Raw genomic sequence first — 23244 nt, forward strand, 5'->3', positions numbered from 1 at the left:
CAAGCTTATAATGTATAAGTATGGTGGATTTGAAAAAAATGGAAATTTTATGTAAGGTTGAGGCCCTAATCAAACTAAGGTGCACTTCAAAAATTCACTAAAAAAAGTTGTTTTGATATTGAAATACCGTCAAATCCGATGATCACGACCTTGAGATACATGAATGTTAAAAAAAAAATAGATTTCTAGTCTTGAAAATAGTGAATAGTATGCATTCTTCATACTGTCAATTTTCAATATCGTCAAGTGTTCATAGATCTGCTTGATCTACATTATTTTTAAGCTTTAAATTTTATAATTAGATATAAAATCAATTTTCAAGCTGTCATAAAGGTTTTCAATATTGGAACGTCATCTTTCAATACTATTGGAAGGCGTGTTTTACTTTGATTATTTATGAGCTTCTTTGTACAAACCACACCCTCTGAAAAATCCACCCCAAAAAGTTGCCTTTACATTGGAAAAACCCTATTGTTGATTATCTAGACCACAAGCTAAATGAATATAAACGAGAAAAAAGAACTTTAGGTCATAAAAATAGCGCATCTTGTAGAACGTTCTTTAGATCATCTATTTTCATTTTTTAAAAACTATTTATAGATATGTTTGATAAAGGCCATTTTTTAGCTTTAAATTTCACAACTAGGAGGAAAAATGGATTTTTAGGCCATCATGAAAGGTTTTCAACCCTGGAACTACATTTTTTAACAATATTTAAAAGTGCAGCTTACTTTAATTGTTTAAGGTTGTCAAAGCCAATAATCCCAACTATTTGAAAAGAAATAGTCGTTGAGCAAAACCCAGGCCTTATAAATGGGTGACTATAAATAGAAAATATAAAATATAAATCTCATCCAAATATATGTTATATGGGATTGTATACAATGCGACCATTTACTTTTGGTATAGAGAGGTCACAATTACTTGCACTTTTTTTATGTGAAATCTAATAGCTTAGAGGGATTACAAAATTCGAGAAAATTTATTTTGAACTTTGAGCTTGGTCTATGAAATAAATGTAGCCACCCAATTTCACATTCAATGGTCAAGATTAATTGTGACCACCTTGTACCAAAAGTAAATGGTTTCATTATATACTTTCCCATGTTATTTACCCAAGTTACATTTGGATTTCAAATCCCAATTAGTAGAGGCCTCAGTTACTAGCTCTCTCCCAATTTCAAATTACAAACGGGACCTTAATGTTAGGCCCAAGAAAGCCATGTAAGGAATTTTGAAAGGGTACAGTTGGCATACGGGTGCATCCGTAGGTGTAGAGGTAAAGTGCACCTTCAAATTTTATCATGGTCTATAATTTTAATGTAAATATTCTTAGGATTATCTCAAAATCTATTTGTATATCTAATTATAAAATTTTAAATTTCAAAAATGGTTAAATCAAGTAAATCTATAAACATATAAAAATCTTGAAAATGGACGGTGTAGATAATATGTTGTAAAATGCACTATTTCTGAAACTTAAAATCTTTGTATTCTTCATAGTCATACATTTCAATGTCGAGATGATCAATTAAAGGGTTTTTCAACATTAAAACTACCTTTTCCGATGGATTTTTGAAGAACATCAATAGTTTACATTAAAGTAGCATCTTTATATAAACTTTTTCCATTTTGAAAACAGGCCCCAAAATAGTTTCCGAGGGGAGAGAAAATGTTCTATATACGTTTTATCTATATTTTAATAAAAATAAATGACATTAGATCCAGTTCCTAGAGATACTTGCTTAACCTCAAATTTTTAAATCACCTCATTATTAGCACATGAATAATTAAAAATAAAAAAATAAAAAATATTTTTAGTTCTTGCCGTTACAAATTCGATCTAGCTACTCGTGAAATAGATGGCCTCTGCTTGTTGAGACCGAAAAAACCATTTTTAAAGATTTTTTTCAAAATCATTTTTCATGGGTTCTTTTATCGAGTCAAAGGGTTGTTTGTGCCAAAGTCTGGGGACTACCCCAAAACACCTAAAATGGGAGCGTCATTAAATATGAGAGATTTTTCTTATTATCAACTTTATGCATCCATCAAATACAAACAATGAGGGGCAAGTCATCAAGAGAGAGAGTTTGTGTTACTGTAACAAGATCACTGATACAAGGAATGGAGGACAGAAATAAATAAAATAAAATAAAAAATATAAACATGAGAGAATATATCCCTCTCAAGGTTTGGAAAGTTCACTCCAAATATCTCTTCGCAAGAGCAAAACAAATTTTTTCTTCTCAAATAACTAAGTTCTTTAAAAGGGGACCTCCCTCCCTTTAAATACAAACTAAATCCCTTTAAATACAAACTAAAAGAACGAAACAAAAAACACACACACAATTAGACACCTTCTCTCAACATTAATTTCTCTTAGTTCACGTTGAACCCTCTCTCACGTTAATCCCTTGGGCAAAGATTTCTATGCATCCCCTACAGTACAAAACTCATATGCTTCCCCTTATCCAACCATCTATTCAAAATGGAGGGCTATAATTGCCCCAATCATAATGTCACATCTCTACACTATTTTATTTTTAATATTTTTTATATAAACTATTTTGACACCAAATTTTGTACGTCCAATCTTCTATTAAACTCGCACTAACGAAAAATATATATATAATATTTCCAATAAAATAAAATGACCAAAATACCCTTAAAATATTTAAAAGGTATTTTGATCATTATATTTTATCGAAAAATTATTTTTAATATTTTTTATAGATACGCCCCAATGAGAATATGACACGTACAAAATTTCATATCCATACAATTTGTATAAAAAAAAACTAAAAATAAAATACTTTAATACATCGGCTCTAAGATCAAAAGGTGAGTGGCTCTCTCGATCAAAATTGAACGCTTGGATGGTAGGAAAAGCATAGATCTTCTGATCTGCTGTAGGGAAAGTATAGAAACCTTTCCCTGATCTCTCTGCCCTTTTTAACCATAAAATCTATATCTCTTACCAAACTTTATCCCACCTATTTTTCCTCGCCACTTCTATCTTTTAAAATAACATAAACTTCTCAATTCTATTATTGAAATATAAAAACCAATAAGAAGAAAATAACCCTAAACCTAAAAAATCTAAACAAAAGCATCAATTATAATTAGAGATAGATGAAACCATTATTTTTTTGGCGAAGTAACATGAAACGTTATTGAAATTACATTTACACTATACAAAAGGTCTTTTGTCCATTTTTTTACAAGGCGAACCCAGTGAAGCTCCTTGCCACTGGGTCTCCACTGTACTTAATACAAATGCAAAAGCATTTTCCAATACCGACTAGTATACATGTTACATTACAAGCTCCTAGAAAGCATCAGTGTGTTCTACATCTGTACATACCACTACACGGGAGTCGGCATAGATAATATCAGCATTTGAGAGAGTAAACCCATGAATTATAGGCAATGGGAAGCCATTTCTGAGCCTTGAGTTAACATATGGAACAAACACATCTGCCAAAAGGACCCGTACAGCTGCCTGTATTGCATTATTTAAGCTCATCAGGCACAAAAGTATAGCTTAGACTTCTATAATTTATGTTTTAATAATCAATAACCTCTGGTACCTTATTAAAAGCAATGGGAACCAATGTCATTCCATACTTAGTAATTTATATTATCTAATTTCCATTATTTTAAAAAGCGGACTGCCCAGCGCCTGACCGGCCGTCTAGGCGGTCCAAAAGGCCTAAGAACATCACCTAGGCCTAGGCGGCCAAACTAGGTGGATATCCCTGGCGTCCGCCTAGGCGACTTGGAACCCACCTAGACGCCTGCCCGGGCCAGGGGTGGAAATGCGGATCCTTGAGGGTATTTTTGGGTCATTTTTTTAGTACTAAAGGGAAACATTGTGGGTTTTAAGTTCATTTGAAACCTAAAACCCATTGGAGACTATTTTAGAGAGAAAAAACCCCAAAACAAAATTTTTTTCTATTGGGCTGCCTGGGCGGCTTGGACCCCCGACAGCCTAGCGCTTTTTGAAGCACTATTAATTTCTAATAATTTATAAAAAAAATTGCAAAGATTAAATGGAGATGTAAATGATTAGAGTTTTGTAATGTAATTTTTCTCTGTACTTTTTGAAGAATGTTTGTATAAGAAATAAGAAAAGGAAAATCATTAAATAATCAGTATTTGGGATTGAAAAGGATAAAATAAAATGTATGCCATATTAAGAGGGATAAAATATCCCACAATAGTGACAATTCTAAACGGTTCCAGTCCAAAAAATGTTTAGACAAGTGTCAGTTCAGTTTAACATTCTATGTTTTGAAATAACTCCATTGGAGTATTAATTATTCGAGAGATTCAACTGTTTTATTAAAGAATAGTAATTAATAAAAATAGTAATGATCCTATGAGACCCTCCCACACCCATGTGTGTAGGACCTCAAAGGATCACCATTAAATTTAACACAGATCTCTAGAAAAGTTATCAAAGAAGAGTAATGCAAAAAACTCATAAGGTTCATTCTCAGTTGTCACATAATAACTGTTCAAGTTGAATATCATATCTACCACTTAACTGTACACACAACACAATTTAAACAAATCAAGAACTGAAAACATGGAGATACTTTGGTGTTCTCTTTTTTATAGTGTAGAGATTCATGAGTCTCTTGAATCATTTTAACAACATTTCTTAGTTTTGACAAGGTTCTCATGTGACGCAAGCAACAGCTGCACCAGGGTGGCTATCAGGTTTCCTTTTCACTGCGTACATGTTGGGTCTTTAGTTTTATCCATTTCTGAAGTATGTAGGAATAATGGATAACATTGCCATTAATGTGACTAAAATTTCAAATGGGTATGGTTTCTGCTAATGGAAGCGAAGTCTCCAAATGGGAAGAAAGACCTTGGGCTGGGGTTACAGAAAAGTTAAATAGTGGGGTTTAGGTTTGGTCAAATGTCTATGATTGGACAAAGATGTAAATTTGTGTTTTGCGAGGCCTGTTGAAGTCCACCTCATGCAGATCTGTAAAGGTCAAGTCAAATTGAAATTGAATTGAAATGCAAGTTAAGGGGCATAACCCAAAATAGTAAAATAACAAATTTTGAATGCCCCATAGGATAGTATTTGGACCCACTAGTAAAGAAGCTAGCCATTCTTATTTATGTCTGCTTACCTTGTAAGTATTTAATAAAAGGTGGGCAGCCTAGATTAATATTAATGATGACAAATTTACAGGTATTTCTCACAGAAGAAGGCTAAAGCGAGACATATACCAAAGGGGGTCACAATGTGGCATGATCTCTTACCTGAATCAGATACATATGGAAGTTTCCAACTTTGCTCCACTTTAACTGGAGTCTAAAGTCACCATACCCAGCTTGACCAGTTAGGTTGTTTTTTAAGATCTCAACAGAGCCGGAACAACTTACTACCTGCACCAAGAAACATCAACCAGCTGAATGAAATATGCCATTTTATCAATTGAGAGCTCCAATGAAAAACAAACAGCAAATATGGGAGGATTCGTAAAAAAGTAGCACAATGTTGCTCGAGGTTGTTTGTTTAGCTAGATACATCCCAAATAGAGATCTCAACTGAATGGATGAGGATCACAACTGTGTTATTAGAAAGTAACAGTTGGGATCAGGAGTACAGAACAACTAATATTTGACAGTGTCTAAACTCACAATGGACTTGTAGAAATAATTGCCCAAACAAGAAGTTCGAGAGCAAACTATGCTATTGAACCTTTGTTTTTTGTATTTGACAGATGAAACTTTTCATAGTTGACAACCTAAGATGGAGAGATGGACACATGCATAAATTATTGCCCATAAATACGTAAGTTCTCGTCTGCATGAAAACGTACTTGCATGCCTAAAGACCTATATCCTCCCTCCTCACAAGATAATGCACATGCCTAGAGGCACATTGTTGCGAACATGCAAATCGGACAGAAAGACAACAAGCAAACAGGCACAAAAGTGCATTCACTTGAAACCAAAGGGGACGACAGAGAACACCCACATCAAATTGGTACCCCTAACAAAAACAGGTATATCCCTAAATAAAACACGCCCACATCCCAATTCATGATGCATGTGACAATGTGTGTGCAGACTCTTCTTTTTCTGGTTATCACTCTGTGCAGACAGTAACAGGAAATACATTCATGCAATAAACATTCTCATTCGCAAACCACTCAGTACAAAGACATCTGCCAACTAAATCTTACCATCGATATGCAAGCCACTGGAGTTATCTCATTAGAGTTCAAAACATCAATGGTCATGTCGGCGAAAACAGTAGTAGTGATGCCATCACGTGTAATGCTTAAATATGGTGGTGAAGATAATGATATGTTCAGATTCATATCAGCATTTGGATACTTCTTGTATAGTTGAGGAATAATAAATCTCCAACCAGCAGTGTTCAAAAGAGACTGATCTATCTTGTCCACAATCCAACTCATAAAGCCGGCCTGACCATGAGAATGATTGTTAGTACAACAACATTCTTCCCAGTCTTGATTGTCTAATGAGAAGGAAGAATGACAGAAGTACCCTTCGATCATAAGAAACAGAGAAACGAAAACATAAACTATCAAATAACCTTTCTAATTACCACTACCATGATGTTAAATAAAATATCAAAAAAATCACCAACAAAAGATTAGCAGCTCAAAAGTCGTAATCCAAACTTCAGTGTTCTAAGAACATATAAATGAGGTATTAAAAGTTCATAAAGGGGAAATGACTATTACACTGAAGTATGTAGCTGATGCAGAGTTAAATACAGCTTCATTGAGAGAAATCCCTAGCATTTTTGATGCACTGCTGCAGGAAACTTTGTTTTGTGAATGCCTAAAATGGTAGTTGGAAGGTGCCAATTTGTCTGTGGCCATGAACAAACCATTGATTTCAAAACTGATAGAGGATTGGCCCATCAATGGGTCACTCACAAAAGTAACATTTAAAGTGGAAATATCATCCACCGGAATTTTTTTCGGTAAGTTTTCCAAAAATAAATCAAGTTTTCTAATCCCTTGTTTGATCTTCTTTGTCACTGCTGTTTCTACTGCAGAAATTATCTGCTCTTCAAATGCATTGACAATCCTGAAAAAAATGAAAATGTAAGATTAAAGGAAGAGAGATACATAATATAGAGATAATGACCATAGACAATCTATCCTGAATACTCCGATGTTATCTAATATGTGTCCTATAAAAAGTTTGTAACCAAGGAGAATGATTTAAAGGTTATAAAAGGAAAATGCCACACAGGAACTTTATAATTCTAAGCCAAGAAAACACACTTCATTTCTTAAATGAAAAAAAAAAGCACACTGCATTCTTGGTAGATGAAAAGAAAACAAATGTTCTTTCCAGAAAAAGAGGCACCATATGGAGGGAAATCAAGAGCAGTAAAACCAGAGGCTCTCTCCCTGGCAAAATAGGGAGCTTGCATAGCAGTCCCATTCTGAGGACCTCTTCCTACTACATTGACACTTCCTGTCCATGCCCATCTGGTTGTATTTCTCATCCAATTTAAGGTATAATTCTTTTTTGATAATGTTAACCTTGTGTTACAATAAAAGATGAAATATACAACAGAAAGAGGGAGGAGAGGACCGAGAATACCTACAGGACAGGTACCAAAATAAGCTAAAATCCCTATACAAACTATATTTGAAACAGCTGTAACCAAAAAAGGAGGATACAAAAAGCTGGGCTTATAAGCGCGGCCTGTTACAGAAATGTACAACCAAAAAATCTAGTGTCCTTGAAGATCTCGAAGGTCCAGAGCAAAAACGGAGTTGGACCATTCATTGTCTTCCAAGTGTGGTCGTCGTCACGCACCATCTTTAGCGAGAAGGTCGGCGAACTAATACGACGTCCACCAAATATGGCTCCAACAGACATTGGTATCCCTGCATAAGTGGTAAATTTCATAAAAAAATCTAGAAAGGTACCAAGGAGTGGTGGTGCCTGCTGCCCATGATAGAATGTTTTTTGCGTCTCCTTCCACCACTAAGGATTGGCCCCAAGAAGGATTAAAAAATTTTAAGCTCATTAGGAGTGCCAAGGCTTCGGCGAATTGTGAATCTCTATGTCCAACATATTCTGAGTATGTCATGAGAACATTTCGATTGTGGTCACAGAAAACTCCCCCTACTCCTGAAGGGCCAGGGTTTCCAATGGAACAACCATCGAAGTTAAGCTTAATGGCATTTTCTGGAGGAGGTAACCAGTTGTAAGGCCACTGTAGCTTGAGAGGGTGAATTCGGATAATAATGTCCCATTGTCTAAGGAAAGAACTCATAGGAATCCCACCAAAGGTCCTATGGGTGGAAGCCCAAAAGGTTACAATTGATGTAACCTTATGAAACAGCCCAGCCACTTCCTTTCGGTGCCCTTGAAAGACCCTCTCATTTCTTTCAATCCATAAAACCCATACTGTAGCAGCGATAGCTGCCCTCCACAAGGTTCTACCTGCTTTGGGCCAAGGACCTCCAGAATAATGAAAAAATAAGTCTTTTACCAAAAGGGGAAGGACCCAATTGAAACTAAACAATTGTAGGATCATGGTCCAAAGCTCGTAAACCCCACTGCATTGTAGAAAGAGGTAGGGGTTAGACTCTTCCTCTGTCAAACACATTACACATCTGTTTGGGAGCGACAGGCCTCTTTTTTGGAGCTAATCAAGAGTGAGGGCCCTATGACAGCCAGCAATCCTATTGAAAGACTTGAACTTTTGGAGGAGCTAGTGTGTTCCATACCTTGAAGAGGGGAGAGATGGGATTTAAAGGGAAAGTAGGAGGCTGGATAAGAAGCTTATAGAAAGTTGTTACTGAAAACTTACCAAAAGGGGATAGTGTCCAAACCAAAGAATCACTCCCTGAAGAAGGTAAGAACACCGGGTGAAGGGCAGCCGATAGAGTGGAGAACTCCAATATTTCCTCTTCGGAGAGATGTCTTCAAAACGAGGGGTTCCAAGATCTACACCCCCCTGCCAAGACCATTTCATTTGCAATACTGGACACTTTGATGGAAGCAAGTTGAAACAGTTTAGGAAATAGGTCCCTAAGGGGAGCATGTCCAATCCACAGATCAGACCAGAAGCGAACTCTGTTTCCGTGTTTAGGATGGAAACGAATCACTTTCTTGAACAGAGCAAGAGAGGAGGCGAGGGATTTCCAAATTCCTGAAACCCTGCTCAGTGAGGGCCTTTCAAGAACCCAACAGTGGTTATATTTCTTCCGAAACACCTGTGCCCAGAAGGGGCTTGGTTGGGTGCCCAATCTTCACCACCACTTCCCCAACAGAACCAGATTATGCTTCCTTAGATCTTTGATACCTAGACCACCTCGGGCTTTGGGCAGTCAAACTCTGTCCCAAGAGATAAGATGATGCCTCGTTTTTTCAGCTTGGCCGGACCACAGAAAGTTTCTCATTAGTTGATCCAGTCTCTTAGCCACCGACACTGGCATGTGGAACATGGACATTAAGTAGACAGGGGAGTTTGCCACAATAGCCTTAACCAGCGCAGAACGACCGGCTAAGGAAAGGAATCTTCCTTTCCATCCAGCTGGACGCCTATCGACCCTATCAATCACTTGGGCCCAATGTCTCTTTTTGGGTTTTCCTAAGCCTAAAGGGATCCCCAAGTAAGTGGTAGGGCGGTCCTCTATCTTACAGTCCCAGGAAGGTATCAGGGATCTGATTTCTTGAAGTGTGAGGCACACTCCCATCATCTTAGATTTTTCCATATTTACTTTGAAGCTAGTGGCATTCTCAAAGCATTTGAGAAAGATTATGAGATTCTCGATTTGCTGGGGGACCGCATCTAAAAAAACTAAGGTATCATCTGCATACTGCAAGTGTGATACCCTTGGGCCTTGTGGGCTACAGAGACAAGCTGAGAGTAGTCCTTCCTGGTAGAGATGAGAGATGGATCTGCTGAAAACCTCGGCTACTATAGTAAACAGAAAGGGAGAAAGTGGGTCCCCTTGACGGAGCCCCCTCGAAGCAGCAAAGAAACCTTTAGGGCTACCATTAATAAGGACCGAAAAATTGGGGGTGGAAATACATCCTTTTATCCATTTTGGCCAAAGTTCATTCTTGCCATTGTCTCATCCAGTAAATGTCAATCCACACGGTCATAAGCTTTCTCCCAATCGATTTTGAAAATCAATCCTGGTTTCTTGGAGAGGTCGCTAGAGTGGATACACTCATGAAAAACCAACACACCATCCAAGATGAGCCTGTCTTGGATAAAAGCTGATTGGAATTGCGAGTTGATGAGAGGAAGGACCTGTTTGAGTCTTGAAGCCAAATACCTTAGCCAGAATTTTGAATGAAGAATTGAGTAAGCTAATTGGACGAAAGTACTTAAGCTCTTCAGCACCTTCTTTCTTGGGGACAAGACCTATAAAGATCACATTGATAGCTTTGTTTAGGATCCCCTTATGATAGAATTCTTCAAAGAAACTCCTGATGTCAGGTAGGAAAGTACCCAGGAAAGATTTAAATGGGGCCATGGGAAAGCCATCTGGCCCCGGTGCTTTGTCTTTAGCAAGTTGGTCAATGGCGCTTGAGATTTCCTCAACTGTAAAAGGTTTTTCCAATTCACTGGACCAAAGATCTAGAATTGAAAGGAAATCCAAAGTGGTCATCTTAGGCCTGACCCTCAGGGGCAGAATAGAGGGACTTGAAGTAATTCAGGATGGCATGTTCAATTTCATCTGGCTGGGTAAGAAACCTGTTATCCACCTTAATTGTGGATATCAAATTCTCTCTCCTTCTACAGTTAGCTACACAATGAAAGAAGGCAATGTTCTGGTCCCCTACTTTTATTAACCATTTCACCCGGGATCTCTAGAACCAAAAAAAGCTCTTCTTTCTTGAGGGTAGCAAGGTATTTCAGCTTGGATTGGGTTCGTAACTGTTCTTCAAAGTCGGACAGGGGTCTGACTTCCTCAATTTTATCAAGGTCTTGGATGCAGTTGATCCAAGAGGTTTTTAACTGAAAGTAATTCCCTAGCCGAGATTGTCTCCAATTTTTCAAGGACTTTTTGAGTAGCTGGATTTTGGTTTGTAGCTTGAATCACTCTCTACCCGAGACTTGGGAAGAGAAAGAATTCCACCAAATGGGGATGAGAGTCACAAGGGACTGCTCTTCCAACCAAGCCAGTTCAAACCGAAAGGGTTTAGGCCACCTACTAAAAGCTTGTGTATCAAGAAGAATGGGGCAATGATCTGAGGTAGGTTTAGGCAGGGTTAGAGCATGTGAATCCAGAAAAGCAACTTCCCAATCTAGTGACAGAAGGAATCGATCCAGTTTAGCCAAAGAGGGCTGAGCAAAGTGGTTAGACCAGGTAAAGGCATTCCCTTGAGTTGGAATGTCTACTAGTTCATGACAAGAGATGAAGTCAGAAAAATCCAACATTCCTTGGGAGATATTAGTGTTGAGGTTTCTCTCATGAGACCAACGGGTGATTTTGAAATCACCACCCAGGAACCAAGCAGAGTGTGGTAAGGCTGCGACAAGATCCAATTCCGACCAGAGCTGAGGGCAAAGGGAAGCTGAGTTTGGACCATAAATGGAGGAGAATTTAATCAGCGCACCATTTGTTGTCCTGGAAAGGACAGTGACCAAGAAATCTCCTATGTGAGACGATAGGAGATTATACTCAATTGGGTTCCAAACAACCCAAATTCTGCAAGAGGACCCTTTCGCTGGTAATGAAACCCATTGACACGGCCCTCTGGCCCACACACTGTGGACGGATTGTAGAGTAGGCGCTGGTTGTTTTGTTTCAGTCAAGGCTAGGATCGATGGGGAGAGTTTGGTAGAAAAGTCTCTCACCGTGTCCCTTTTGGACTTCCGTCCCAACCCTCTTATATTCCAAGATAGAGTCTTCATAGGTTAAGGGGTGAAGCAGGGGTGGAGACCGTCCTGGGCGACCGCCTAAAAGTGGGGGAGGTTTGGGTAGCGGTGGACATAGGCTTGTCAACAGAAGTGAGTTTGTCATAATTTAAAGAAGAGAAGAGGTTAAACAGTTCACGATGTCCTTTGAGATTCACCTTTAGCCTGCTAGAGGCGTCCGCCTACAAGAACTGATGAGCCAGGCCTTCGGGTCCAAGATGTTCAAAACCCATAACCCTGTAGATCTCGTTCATTCTGTCAGCTTCTAAAATTTTATCTTTCCCACTAGCTCTCATTGGGTCCCCTTCGACCGAGTAGGAGGAAGAGGGTGCAGGACTTAGTGAAACAGGAGCAATCACTGAAGGTTCGAAGGAGAAGGAGGACTGTCTAGGGGAAACTGGGAAAGAGGGACAGACGACAAGGGTTCAGGTTCCCCTAGGCTAAGACCAAGTGATGGATCCACGGGAGACTCTGAATAGGGTAGACCTGTGAGGGGGTAAAAGTGGTTGGTGAACCAAGAGATTGCCCAGATGAAGCTGCAGGTTGGGTAGGGGTCCAGACAGCGACAGAGGGAGGAGCCCTGATGGACACGAGATGAGGGCAAGGGTTAAAAGGCAGGGGACGATGGGTGTAGAAAGATAAAAAGTGATAAGGAAAGGGTTGGGGACCAAGGTTAAGAGGCGAGGTAGGAGAGAACTCGAGGAATATGGAGAGAGGGCTGAGGGAGATATGGGCTAAGAAGCTAAGAGAGGAGAGAAGGGTCAGGGTGAGAAGGATGGAGGGAGTGTACCGTGATGATGCCGAAAGGAAGAAGAGAGGGGTCCACTTCCATAGGTAACGATGAATTGTGGTAGGGGAAGGGAAGGGGTAGGAAGGTTAGGGAAAGAATAGACGGGGACGCAGGGTGAAGAGGGCAAGATGATTCGGCTCTCTCGAAAAAAGTAAAAGCATCCTCTGGAAGGCCTAGAGAGGACCTGAAAGAAGAAGTGGACTGGATGGAAGCTGCGTCTCCTCGCTCGTGGTGAACGGAGAGCACAAAGAAAGGGAAAGTTCACGAGAAGGCCTGGGAGGGTCTGCAAGGTTGGGAAGGATAGAGGGGGGGACACCATTAGGATGACCGTCAGGGGGGTGATACGGTGGTAGGCCAAGTGGCAAAGGGAAAGACGTTCTTGGGCAGATAGCGAAGTATCATACGAATGGACACCACCTGCAGCCGAATCTAATTCAATCGAAGTACAATTTCGAATCTAATTCAATCGAATTCTCTTAGCTAGGAGAAAAAGAAAAAAAAAAAAAAAAAAACAAATGGTGTATTCAGTTCACTTGGATAAATAAATCACCAGAAAATCAGCATTGTGATTTACAATTTATATATCTAGAACATACCAAAGAGTCAGAGGAAAGTGGTGACCCTGCCAAGAACAAGAGGAAGAAAGTATGTTAACTCCACAGCCATTTTATGAAGTCCAAAAGAGTTTCATGAGAAGGAAATAAGAATAAGTGATATCTAATCTGAATAAGAGCGCTGCTTATTGAGGAATCAAATATTTATGGGTGATTCATGTAATATGATGCAAGACCCATGCAGCTCAAGTCGTCTACATAAAGAATAGATTTGTTAAACCCAAAAGAGACAGAAGGAAACTTTTCACTGAGCTACGGATGAGTGAAATATTGATTGTTACTCCTGTAACTGTATTTAAGAATATTTTTTTTTTTTTAAACGAGAAAGGACTGTCATAGCAATAAAATAAGAATAGGTGATGTCCGTTAAACCGAGCTCAAGCTTCTTATTTATGTATACTAAGCAAAGGAACCAATGTTAATGGAAAACTCAAAGAATGGTGACGTAAGACACAAGCAGCATCTTACATGCGGAACAGATGTGTGATCTGACCTTACTATTTCCTAAAATGAGTAACCCCCTTGATAAGTATAACCCGGCAGAAGGCCCTCATTTACTTCATTCAAGTATCTGGACAAGAACAATATATTACACAAAACAACTCTCGAGAGGTGGTGCAAGGAATGAATTAGATGCAAGAAACATGCACAACAAAAGAAATGCACAAGAGAATCACATGAGAAGCAAAATAAAAGTTGCAAGTCCTCCTTGCCAAGTCTCAAGGGTCTTTCAATCCGTTTGTACATAAACTAAACAAAATTCCCAGATCTCAAAACCAAAATGAAGACAAACAAGACTCCAATAACCCTATTTATTGCCATTACCATGAATTATAACCCTAAATGAACTTTTATAAAAATCCAATACCAGTAATGAAAATAATAATTATTAGTCCTACTAAGTCTTTCCTCAATCAAAAATAGAAATTCATCACTATCATCATCAAAGCCTTTTCTCAACTCAATAAAAAATACAAATTAAATCCAAAAATTCCATAAAAGTCCAATATAGAAACACAAATCCTAAATCTTCCTCTTCATCCTCAAAATCCAAAGGCATCTTATCTGTGAACTTTGGGGTGAATTTTCAACCATAAAACAATAAAATTTGGAAAAGTGCATAGAAAGATAACCTGCAAATCTTGACAAGACCTTCAAAACAAGCATTAGAACGTGCTAAACAGATAGAATGGTAAAACGTTATGCCTTCTTGGTGCAGAATGTGCAATGGATATAGCTATATCTATATCAAATCATCCATCAATCCACACATGCAACACATTCACGTGCCGACACACACACACATACGCACACAACTTCATGTTGAATAGTTTGTAGATCTGCAAGGAAGAAATTAATGGTAAGAAATATACTAGCTGAATTATGTTTTAGATACAAAATACATGCTACACTTTCTATATACTTGAGCAATAACTAAACAATTCTCAAGAGTAATCTATGAATATCATACAACAAAACAAGGATATATATAATAATCTCCAAATCTCCATGATACACAAGTATTTAGACTCTTCAACGCCCCACTTCCAAATTGTCAATGAGTAATACGTAGCCCCTTTGGTCTCTGTGTGGGTCATTATCTAGATGTAAGAAGTTGTAAGGATGTCTATAAATAATTTGCACGATCATACGAAAGTATAGCAGACAAGGGACTGTGAAAGAAATATAGGAGTTTAGAAATGCATGGACTAGGGGACAAATCCACTATGTTGGGGATATAAAATTGTTCATAAAAAGATTTAAATTAAAACAATGCAATTTTAAAATTACATATTATTAATTTACTTGTGAAGGGTTGTATGTGTGTACATAAACTGTCTCAAAGAAGCATTTTTTTGGAAAGATTCTTAATCTTAGGGAGGCTACTTGGTTCACAAGAGACTGTTTTCGGCATCTAAACTAGTCATACAGGCTAATTAAAGTCAGAGGTTTCAAAAGTGACAAGTTTACGTAAATTTATGTAATTCCTTTAGACAATAATATTTTAAGAACGATAATTTGGAAATTGATCCTAGATGCAATTTTTCAAGTCAAATCCAAATAGAAAACTTATTCTAGGTGTCACTTTAGAAGTCCAAAGATATAAGATCTCCAAGAGACAAATAAATAACCTAAGAATCTTACAAGAAAGGGGCCTAACGATTTTCTAGGCCTAGAGCTTGGGTTGGAAAAGTACCAATGGGGCTGCCACCGTTTTGCTGTAAGTTGTACAATTTCTGATCCAAAAGGAATTTCTAATCAGAAAGGATGTGGATGAGTTTATCATGGACATAAATCTGCTTTATGGTTTTCATTAGGCCATCTTAAAAGACCTTTGTATCGAAGGATCATGGAAAAGTTTCTCTTTTCCTCGCTAGAGTGCATTTCCGCACTTAAACTAATGGGATTTTATGATTTTATCCAGTGTTAGAAAACATTGACTCAGATCAGGACTCCCTTGGTCCCTGATCATAAGTCAGGTCGGAGAGACTAGGCTGAGTCGGGCCAAAAAAGTAATAAAATAGTGGGAACTAGAAAGACTTGGCCAGTCCCAATGTGCAAGGTTCCAGCCTCAGCAGGGTGCCGAGCCTGAATGACCTAGGTGACTCCGAGGGGACTCACCCGATTACTCAGACTCGCTCCAGTATCCAACACTGCTATTTTTTAAAATCTAAAATTCTTTTTGGGTGATTAAACATCCGAAGTTCTATAAAAACTAAACAAATGACAAACAAGGATCCTTGGTGGACCAGCAAATTTCCCTTGTAAATCATTCTAGTTCAACAACATATTGCATTTGATCCATGCCATTTGTTATAGTTAAAAATAAATGCAAAATTAAACAACATTGAAAGCCTTAGCAATGTACTTTTATTAGAGAGAAATCTAGAAAATAAATGAACATGCAAATATCCATGCGTCACAAAGGAGGATAACCACCAAATGGTGAGAAAGAAAGGACACCACTTTTTCATGCATGTACACATAAACAAGTACATATGCAAGTAAGTAGGCATATTCACAAACCTGCATGAGCCCACCTGCACACATGTACACAAACACATGCTCATACATGTAGAGTGAAATTTTATGAAAAAAAAAGTCAAACAACTAAAAAGTATAAGCATAAGCAATGGCCAAAGATACCCATGGAGCAGAACAAGAAAAGAAGCAACTTTAGAAAATTACACACCCTTGGTAAAACCAAGATGCTCCACCATCCAAGGTAATGGAGATGTCTTTCAATGAACAACCACATTCCATGATGATCAGATTTAGAGATCCTCCATGATTCACTATTTTCAAAGTAAGTCCCACTTCCAAGCCGTCAACCTTGTGGCATCATATAAAAAGTCATCAGTTTCCTCCTTTTTTTTCTGCAAGACCTTAATATGGTCTATATTATTAGACAAAACAAGAAACAAATTGAATCAAAATTGAAGGGCACTTTCTCAAACCAAACTTGCATTTCTTAAGACATGCCATAACTTAAAATAGAGCATAATGTCGGTCAGTTTCACTCTCATGGCAATAGTTTTTTGTCAATAAGAAAAATATAGTGCCTGGACACTATATTAGCACAAATGGACAAAGATCCATTGGTAATTAATAGATAAGATGAGCTACCATCAAAATTCCCATGACCATTAAAAAAATGGAAAAGTACACAAAGAGACCGCTTACTTTTGGAACAATGAGGTCACAAACACTCTTGTCTGTCAGATTTGACATCGGATGGTTGTAAGATTTTCATTGACTAGACTAAAAGCTCAAAAAAAAAAAAATTCTCAAACTTTATCGCACACCCAAGTCATTTAATTGGACATCTAATGGCTGTGAGTTAACCTCTAAAAATAATATGATTAGCTGCAATAGCAAAAAACTTCAATGATATAATTAGCAAGGAATCCAGAGATCATGTGATTCTGGAAACAAGAAGTTAAGTGTGCATCAATTCCAACATTATCACAGAATCCATTAGAAATTAATATTTTTGAATTCCAACAGTACCATCACTGCCATTAGCATAAACAGCACTGATGATGCAATAAAGTCTATAGTAAGTTGAAGCAGTTTTAATATCATTACTGGTTCTTCTTTCCAATGTTATTTATTTGACACCTTTCACCCCTTTGACATCCTTTATCCTCGCCTTCAAGGCCTTCGTTCCCTTTCATTTCATTATTCACATTTCTTCCTGGATAGGTACCAAAATTTATGTGGTTGAGAATTTCAGAAGGGTAGGGTCAATTTTTTGGAATTTTATAAAGTTCTAATTTCATTACCAGTAGTATTATGAGTATGCCACACTTGAACCAATGGGAAATTCCATCAAAAACACCACTGAAAGTTACACGGATGCTACATAAACCATCTTCCACTAATAGTCCATCATAACTTAGAGATTGTCTTATCATCATAATAATACAATTCATTAACCTAAATTTTGTCTATGGGGGACAAGTTTCAACTCTATCCAAATATTGGGAGTTGGGATGACTATACTCGGAATATCCCAAAAGGAAACATTCAACACCTGCCATGTATAGGTCAAATGTTCACAACATGTATGAAGGTTGCACAGATAAACCTCACCTTTTATTTGTTATTCAGTAATTACAAATCTCTCCATGATAAATTAAATTTGCATAAAGCAGCAAAAATTACATGAATACCAAATATTCGAGAAATCCTCACACTGCGATTTACAAGCCAACAAACTGAATGAAGACAAGAAGAAAATGCACAAACCCAAGTTCCAAAAGAGAAGAAAAACCGCTAAAAAGCTGCCAGAAAGAGGAAAAAAAGAAAAAAAAAGGTAGGCATGAAATGACGGAGAAGATTCAACTGCCTTACATACCTGAACAGAGGCACCCCCACCATCTGAGATATCAACTGGAATGAGCCAACTGCTATAAGAATACTTCCAATCCATACTAATATGAGCCATGGCACCAGAAGCCACAATCACGACCCCTGTATCGCCGGGCCGAATATAAGTCGAGGAAACATTGATTTCCAAAAGAGTGATATTGGAAAGAGTGGCCTCAATGCCACCAATAAATGGAATGTTGATTGATTTCTTGATACTAGGTACATGAAGTGGGGTTAGAGAGAGAAGGGCTTGCTGAACCAACAAATCCTTGACAAAAACCAGGCCCTTTTCAGAGATGAGAACAGAGATGGAGCCATGGGTATCAAGTTGGAGAGAGAAAGTGGGGGGAAGGGAAAGGAGAGAGAGGAGAAAGAAGAGAAGAGTGGTGGCCATGAAAGAGAGAGAGGGGATGATTGAGAATGGGTTAATTAAAGCTGGTATAGAGCAGTTAGGTTTGAGTTGCAGCGTGCTGCACTCCAGGATGGTCAGCTTATGAGAGAGAGAGAGGTGATTATTTATTTTGTTGCTTGTTCGTTTGTTTTAAAAGCGACAAAAAGAGTACGTTACAGGTGGATGGATAAGGCGTTCGATGGAGAAGAACGATCGCAAGCAGCAAACTCTACTGGGAATTTTTGTGAATATTCTTTGGGAACGTATACAATGAGATCATTTACCTTTAATGAAAGGTATTCACACTTTTTTTTTTTTTTTTATGAGAAATTTATCAGCTTAGATGTGTTACAAAGTTATGCAAGGTGGTCACAAATTTGATGTAAAATTTGTCTCAATATCTCATAAAGTTTGAGAATTTGTTTTTTTGAAATTTGAGTTTGGTCAATGATATAATTGCAGCCGCCACCCACCACCCAATTTCATATCCAAAGATCAAGATTAATGTGACCACTTTTGTATCTAATTGTAAATGGTCTCATTCTATATTTTCACAAATTCTTTTGTTGTATTTAGGAAAAGGTGCGGTTTGTATAGAGCTGATGCTTTAAACCAGTGTTTAAAAAAACGTCGAGTCCGGTTCGACTCGAGAATCGCCATGGACGGATCGAATCGATGAAAAAAACGGGAATCGTCCGGTTCTAGAGAGAACCGGACGATTCTGCATAGTGACTCGCCGATTCACTGAACAGAATCGGCGAGTCCCATACAGTGAATCGGCGAGTCCCGAACGGAAGAACATAATAGTTTTTTTTTTTTTTTGTTTGTTTGTTTTTGTAATCCATGATAGATTTTTTTGTAATACTTGATCGATTTTTTTGTAATCCATGATAGAATTGTTTTTTTTTTTTTTTTTGTAATCCATGATCGAAATTTTTTTTGTTTTTTTTTTTTTTGTAAACCATGATAGAATTTTTTGTAATCCATGATCGAATTTTTTGTAATCCATGATCGAAATGTTTGTTTTTTTTTCTTGTAATACATGATAAAATTTTTTTTTTTTTTGTAACCCATGATAGAATTTTTTGTAATCCATGATCGAATGTTTTGTAATCCATGATCGAAATGTTTGTTTTTTTTTTGTAATCCATGATCGAAATGTTTGTTTTTTTTTTTGTAATCCACAATCGAATTTTTTGTTTTTTGTTTTTTTTGTAACCCATGATAGAGTTTTTTGTAATCCATGATTGAATTTTTTGTAATCCATGATCGAATTGTTTTTTTCTTTTTTTGTAATCCACGATCGAATTTTTTGTTTTTTTGTTAGTTTTTTTTTGTAATCCATGATCGAATTTTATGTAATCCATGATCGAATTTTATGTAATCCATGATCGAGTTTTTTGTAACCCATGATAGAATTTTTTGTAATCCATTATCGAATTTTTTGTAATCCATGATCGAAATGTTTGTTTTTTTTTCTTGTAATCCATGATCGAATTTTTTGTTTTTTTGTTTTTTTTTGTAACCCATGATAGAATTTTTTGTAATCCATGATTGAATTTTTTGTAATCCATGATCGAATTGTTTTTTTCTTTTTTTGTAATCCACGATGGAATTTTTTGTTTTTTTATGTTTTTTTTTTTTGTAATCCATGATCGAATTTTATGTAATCCATGATCGAATTTTTTGCAATCCATAATCGAATTTTTTGTAATCCATGATCGAATTTTTTTTTGTAATCCATGATAGAATTTTTTGAAAATTTGTGATTTTTTTTTTTTAATCCATGATCGAATTTTTTTTTGTAATCCATGATAGAATTTTTTGAAAATTTGTGATTTTTTTTTTTAATCCATGATCGACTTTTTTGAAAATTTGTTTTCTTTTTTTTTTAATTCATATTATTCAAAGAGAAAATGAGAGAGATGATTCTGAGGCCACCCTATCCCAGCCATATATTATTCACATATCGCGCCCCAACAGCAACAGTGTAAGGATGAGTACGACAGTGCAGGTAAGCATGAAGGATGGACAAGCTTAGGGGATTTTGGATTGGGAACGCAACAAAACACTAACACTCAGGGATTTGGGAATAGTCAGACGCCTGCTAATATCGATGATTTGTTTTAGATCGAATCAATGAATTGTTAAACGAATTCAATCAATGGCACCAGCGTGACCAAGAAGAACAATAACGCCGTCTATCATTTTATTTTTAGATCATATGTTACTAATTTTATGCTTTATTGTAGTCCATGTATGTTGATATACTTATTCCATGATAATTCTATGTTTATCCTTTTGTGTGATGTAAATTCAAAAACATGAAAATTCTTAATGGGGTACCCTCATTTCTTATTGAATTCCTAAAAAACAATATTTATAATGAATTTTAATAATTTTTTCAGATTTTTTTTAAGCTTTATTCTGACCGATTCACCCGATTTCCGATCCGGATCGCCGCTTCGTCGATCCGGATCGGTTTTTTGAGTGCCCGATCCAGGTCACCGATCCGTTTTTTAAACCATTGCCAGTGTTTAAAAAAACGCCGAGTCGAACCGGACTCGCCCGGTTCCACTCGAGAATCGCCATGGATGGATCGAATAGGTGAAAAAAACGGGAATCGTCCAGTTCTAGAGAGAACCGGACGATTCTGTACAATGACTCGCCGATTCACTGTACGGAATCGGCGAGTCCCGTACGGAAGAACAAATTTATTTTTTTTTTTATTTATTTATTTTTTGTAATCCATGATAGATTTTTTTGTAATACTTGATCGATATTTTTGTAATCCATGATCGAATTTTTTTTTTTTTTTTTTTGTAATCCATGATCGAATTTTTTGTTTTTACTAACCCATGATAGAATTTTTTGTAATCCATGATCGAATTTTTTGTAGTCCATGATCGAAATGTTTGTTTTTTTTTCTTGTAATACATGATCGAATTTTTTGTTTTTTTTTTTTTTTTTGTAACCCATGATAGAATTTTTGTAATCCATGATCGAATGTTTTGTAATCCATGATCGAAATGTTTGTTCTTTTTTTGTAATCCATGATCGCAATGTTTGTTTTTGTTTTTGTAATCCATGATCGAATTTTTTGTTTTTTGTTTTTTGTTTTTTTTGTAACCAATGATAGAGTTTTTTGTAATCCACGATTGAATTTTTTGTAATCCATGATCGAATTGTTTTTTTCTTTTTTTGTAATCCACGATCGAATTTTTTGTTTTTTTTTGTCTGGTTTTTTTTGTAATCCATGATCGAATTTTATGTAATCCATGATCGAATTTTATGTAATCCATGATCGAATTTTTTGTAATCCATGATCGAATTTTTTGTAATCCATGATCGAAATGTTTTTTTTTTTTTCTTGTAATCCATGATCGAATTTTTTGTTTTTTTTTTTGTTTTGTAACCCATGATAGAATTTTTTGTAATCCATGATTGAATTTTTTGTAATCCATGATCGAATTGTTTTTCTCTTTTTTTGTAATCCACGATGGAATTTTTTTTTTTTTATGTTTTTTTTTTTAAATTTGTTAATTTTTTTTTTAATTCATATTATTTAAAGAGAAAATGAAAGAGATGATGATTCTGAGGCCACCCTATCCCAGCCATATTATTCACATATCGAGTCCCAACAGCAACAGTGTAGGGATGAGCACGACAGTGCAGGTGAGCATGAAGGATGGACAAGCTTCAGGGATTTTGGATTGGGAACACAACAAAACACTAACACTCAGGGATTTGGGAATAGTCAGACGCCTGCTAATATCGATGATTCGTTTTTAGATCGAATCAATGAATTGTTAAACGAATTCAAGCAATGGCACCAGCGTGACCAAGAAGAACAATAATGTCGTCTATCATTTTATTTTTAGATCATATGTTACTAATTTTATGCTTTATTGTAGTCCATGTATGTTGATATACTTATTCCAAGATAATTCTATGTTTATCCTTTTGTGTGATGTAAATTAAATGCTGAATGGCGGTTCATGCAGGGAAAGAACATATCAATATTCACATATTCATTCAAAAACATGAAAATTCTTAATCGAGTACCCTCATTTCTTATTGAATTCCTAAAAAACAATATTTATAATGAATTTTAATAATTTTTTCAGATTTGTTTTAAGCTTTATTCTGATCGATTCACCCGATTTCCGATCCGGATTGGTTTTTTGGGTGCCCGATCCGGGTCATCGATCCGTTTTTTAAACCATTGGTTTGTCCCATGGGATAAAAGTACCTAAGCAATCTAAAACAACATTATGAAAATCGAACCGGCCATTAACCGTGAGGGATTTGGTCAAGTCAAAATATTCTTAATAGAAATGTATTATAAATACTACAAAAGAAACTTTTTGAAAAAATCTATTCACTGGCCGTCAACCGTGACAACTAGCGAAGCTAGACAAATTCAGTCATTGTTTGAGTTATGGTTCAATACTCAACTTTAGTTGTTGACTGAACAATATGTTTTGGTTGTTGCTCTTTCAAGAAAGAAGGGAATAACCAAGAAAAATACAAAAACTTGGAGTAGACTTTTGATTAATAATGGCCCCTGGAAGATCAGAGTCAGAGCAAGCATGAAGCTCAAGAGTGGAAGACGAAGAAAATAACATAGCACAATCAAGAGTGTCTCGAATATAATGAATGATACATT

At 36.7% G+C, this 23244-nt stretch overlaps 1 protein-coding gene across 1 annotated transcript; it reads right to left on the minus strand.

Moving 5' to 3' along the window:
• Positions 1 to 3028: 3028 nt before the first annotated feature.
• On the minus strand, positions 3029 to 18672 carry LOC18429747 (lipid-binding serum glycoprotein family protein). The gene is made up of 6 exons (XM_006839030.4): positions 18171 to 18672; positions 16503 to 16642; positions 6741 to 7092; positions 6213 to 6458; positions 5284 to 5409; positions 3029 to 3502 (listed from the first exon to the last, which is right to left on the minus strand). The coding sequence occupies exons 1-6, from the start codon at positions 18576 to 18578 to the stop codon at positions 3329 to 3331; spliced, it is 1446 nt and encodes a 481-aa protein (XP_006839093.1). The 5' UTR covers positions 18579 to 18672; the 3' UTR covers positions 3029 to 3328.
• Between the last annotated feature and the right edge of the window lie 4572 nt (positions 18673 to 23244).

The sequence above is a fragment of the Amborella trichopoda genome, chromosome 10 (assembly GCF_054954075.1).
Source record: "Amborella trichopoda isolate Santa Cruz 75 chromosome 10, AtrichopodaSantaCruz75HAP2 v2.0, whole genome shotgun sequence".
NCBI classification, from domain to species: Eukaryota; Viridiplantae; Streptophyta; class Magnoliopsida; order Amborellales; family Amborellaceae; genus Amborella; species Amborella trichopoda.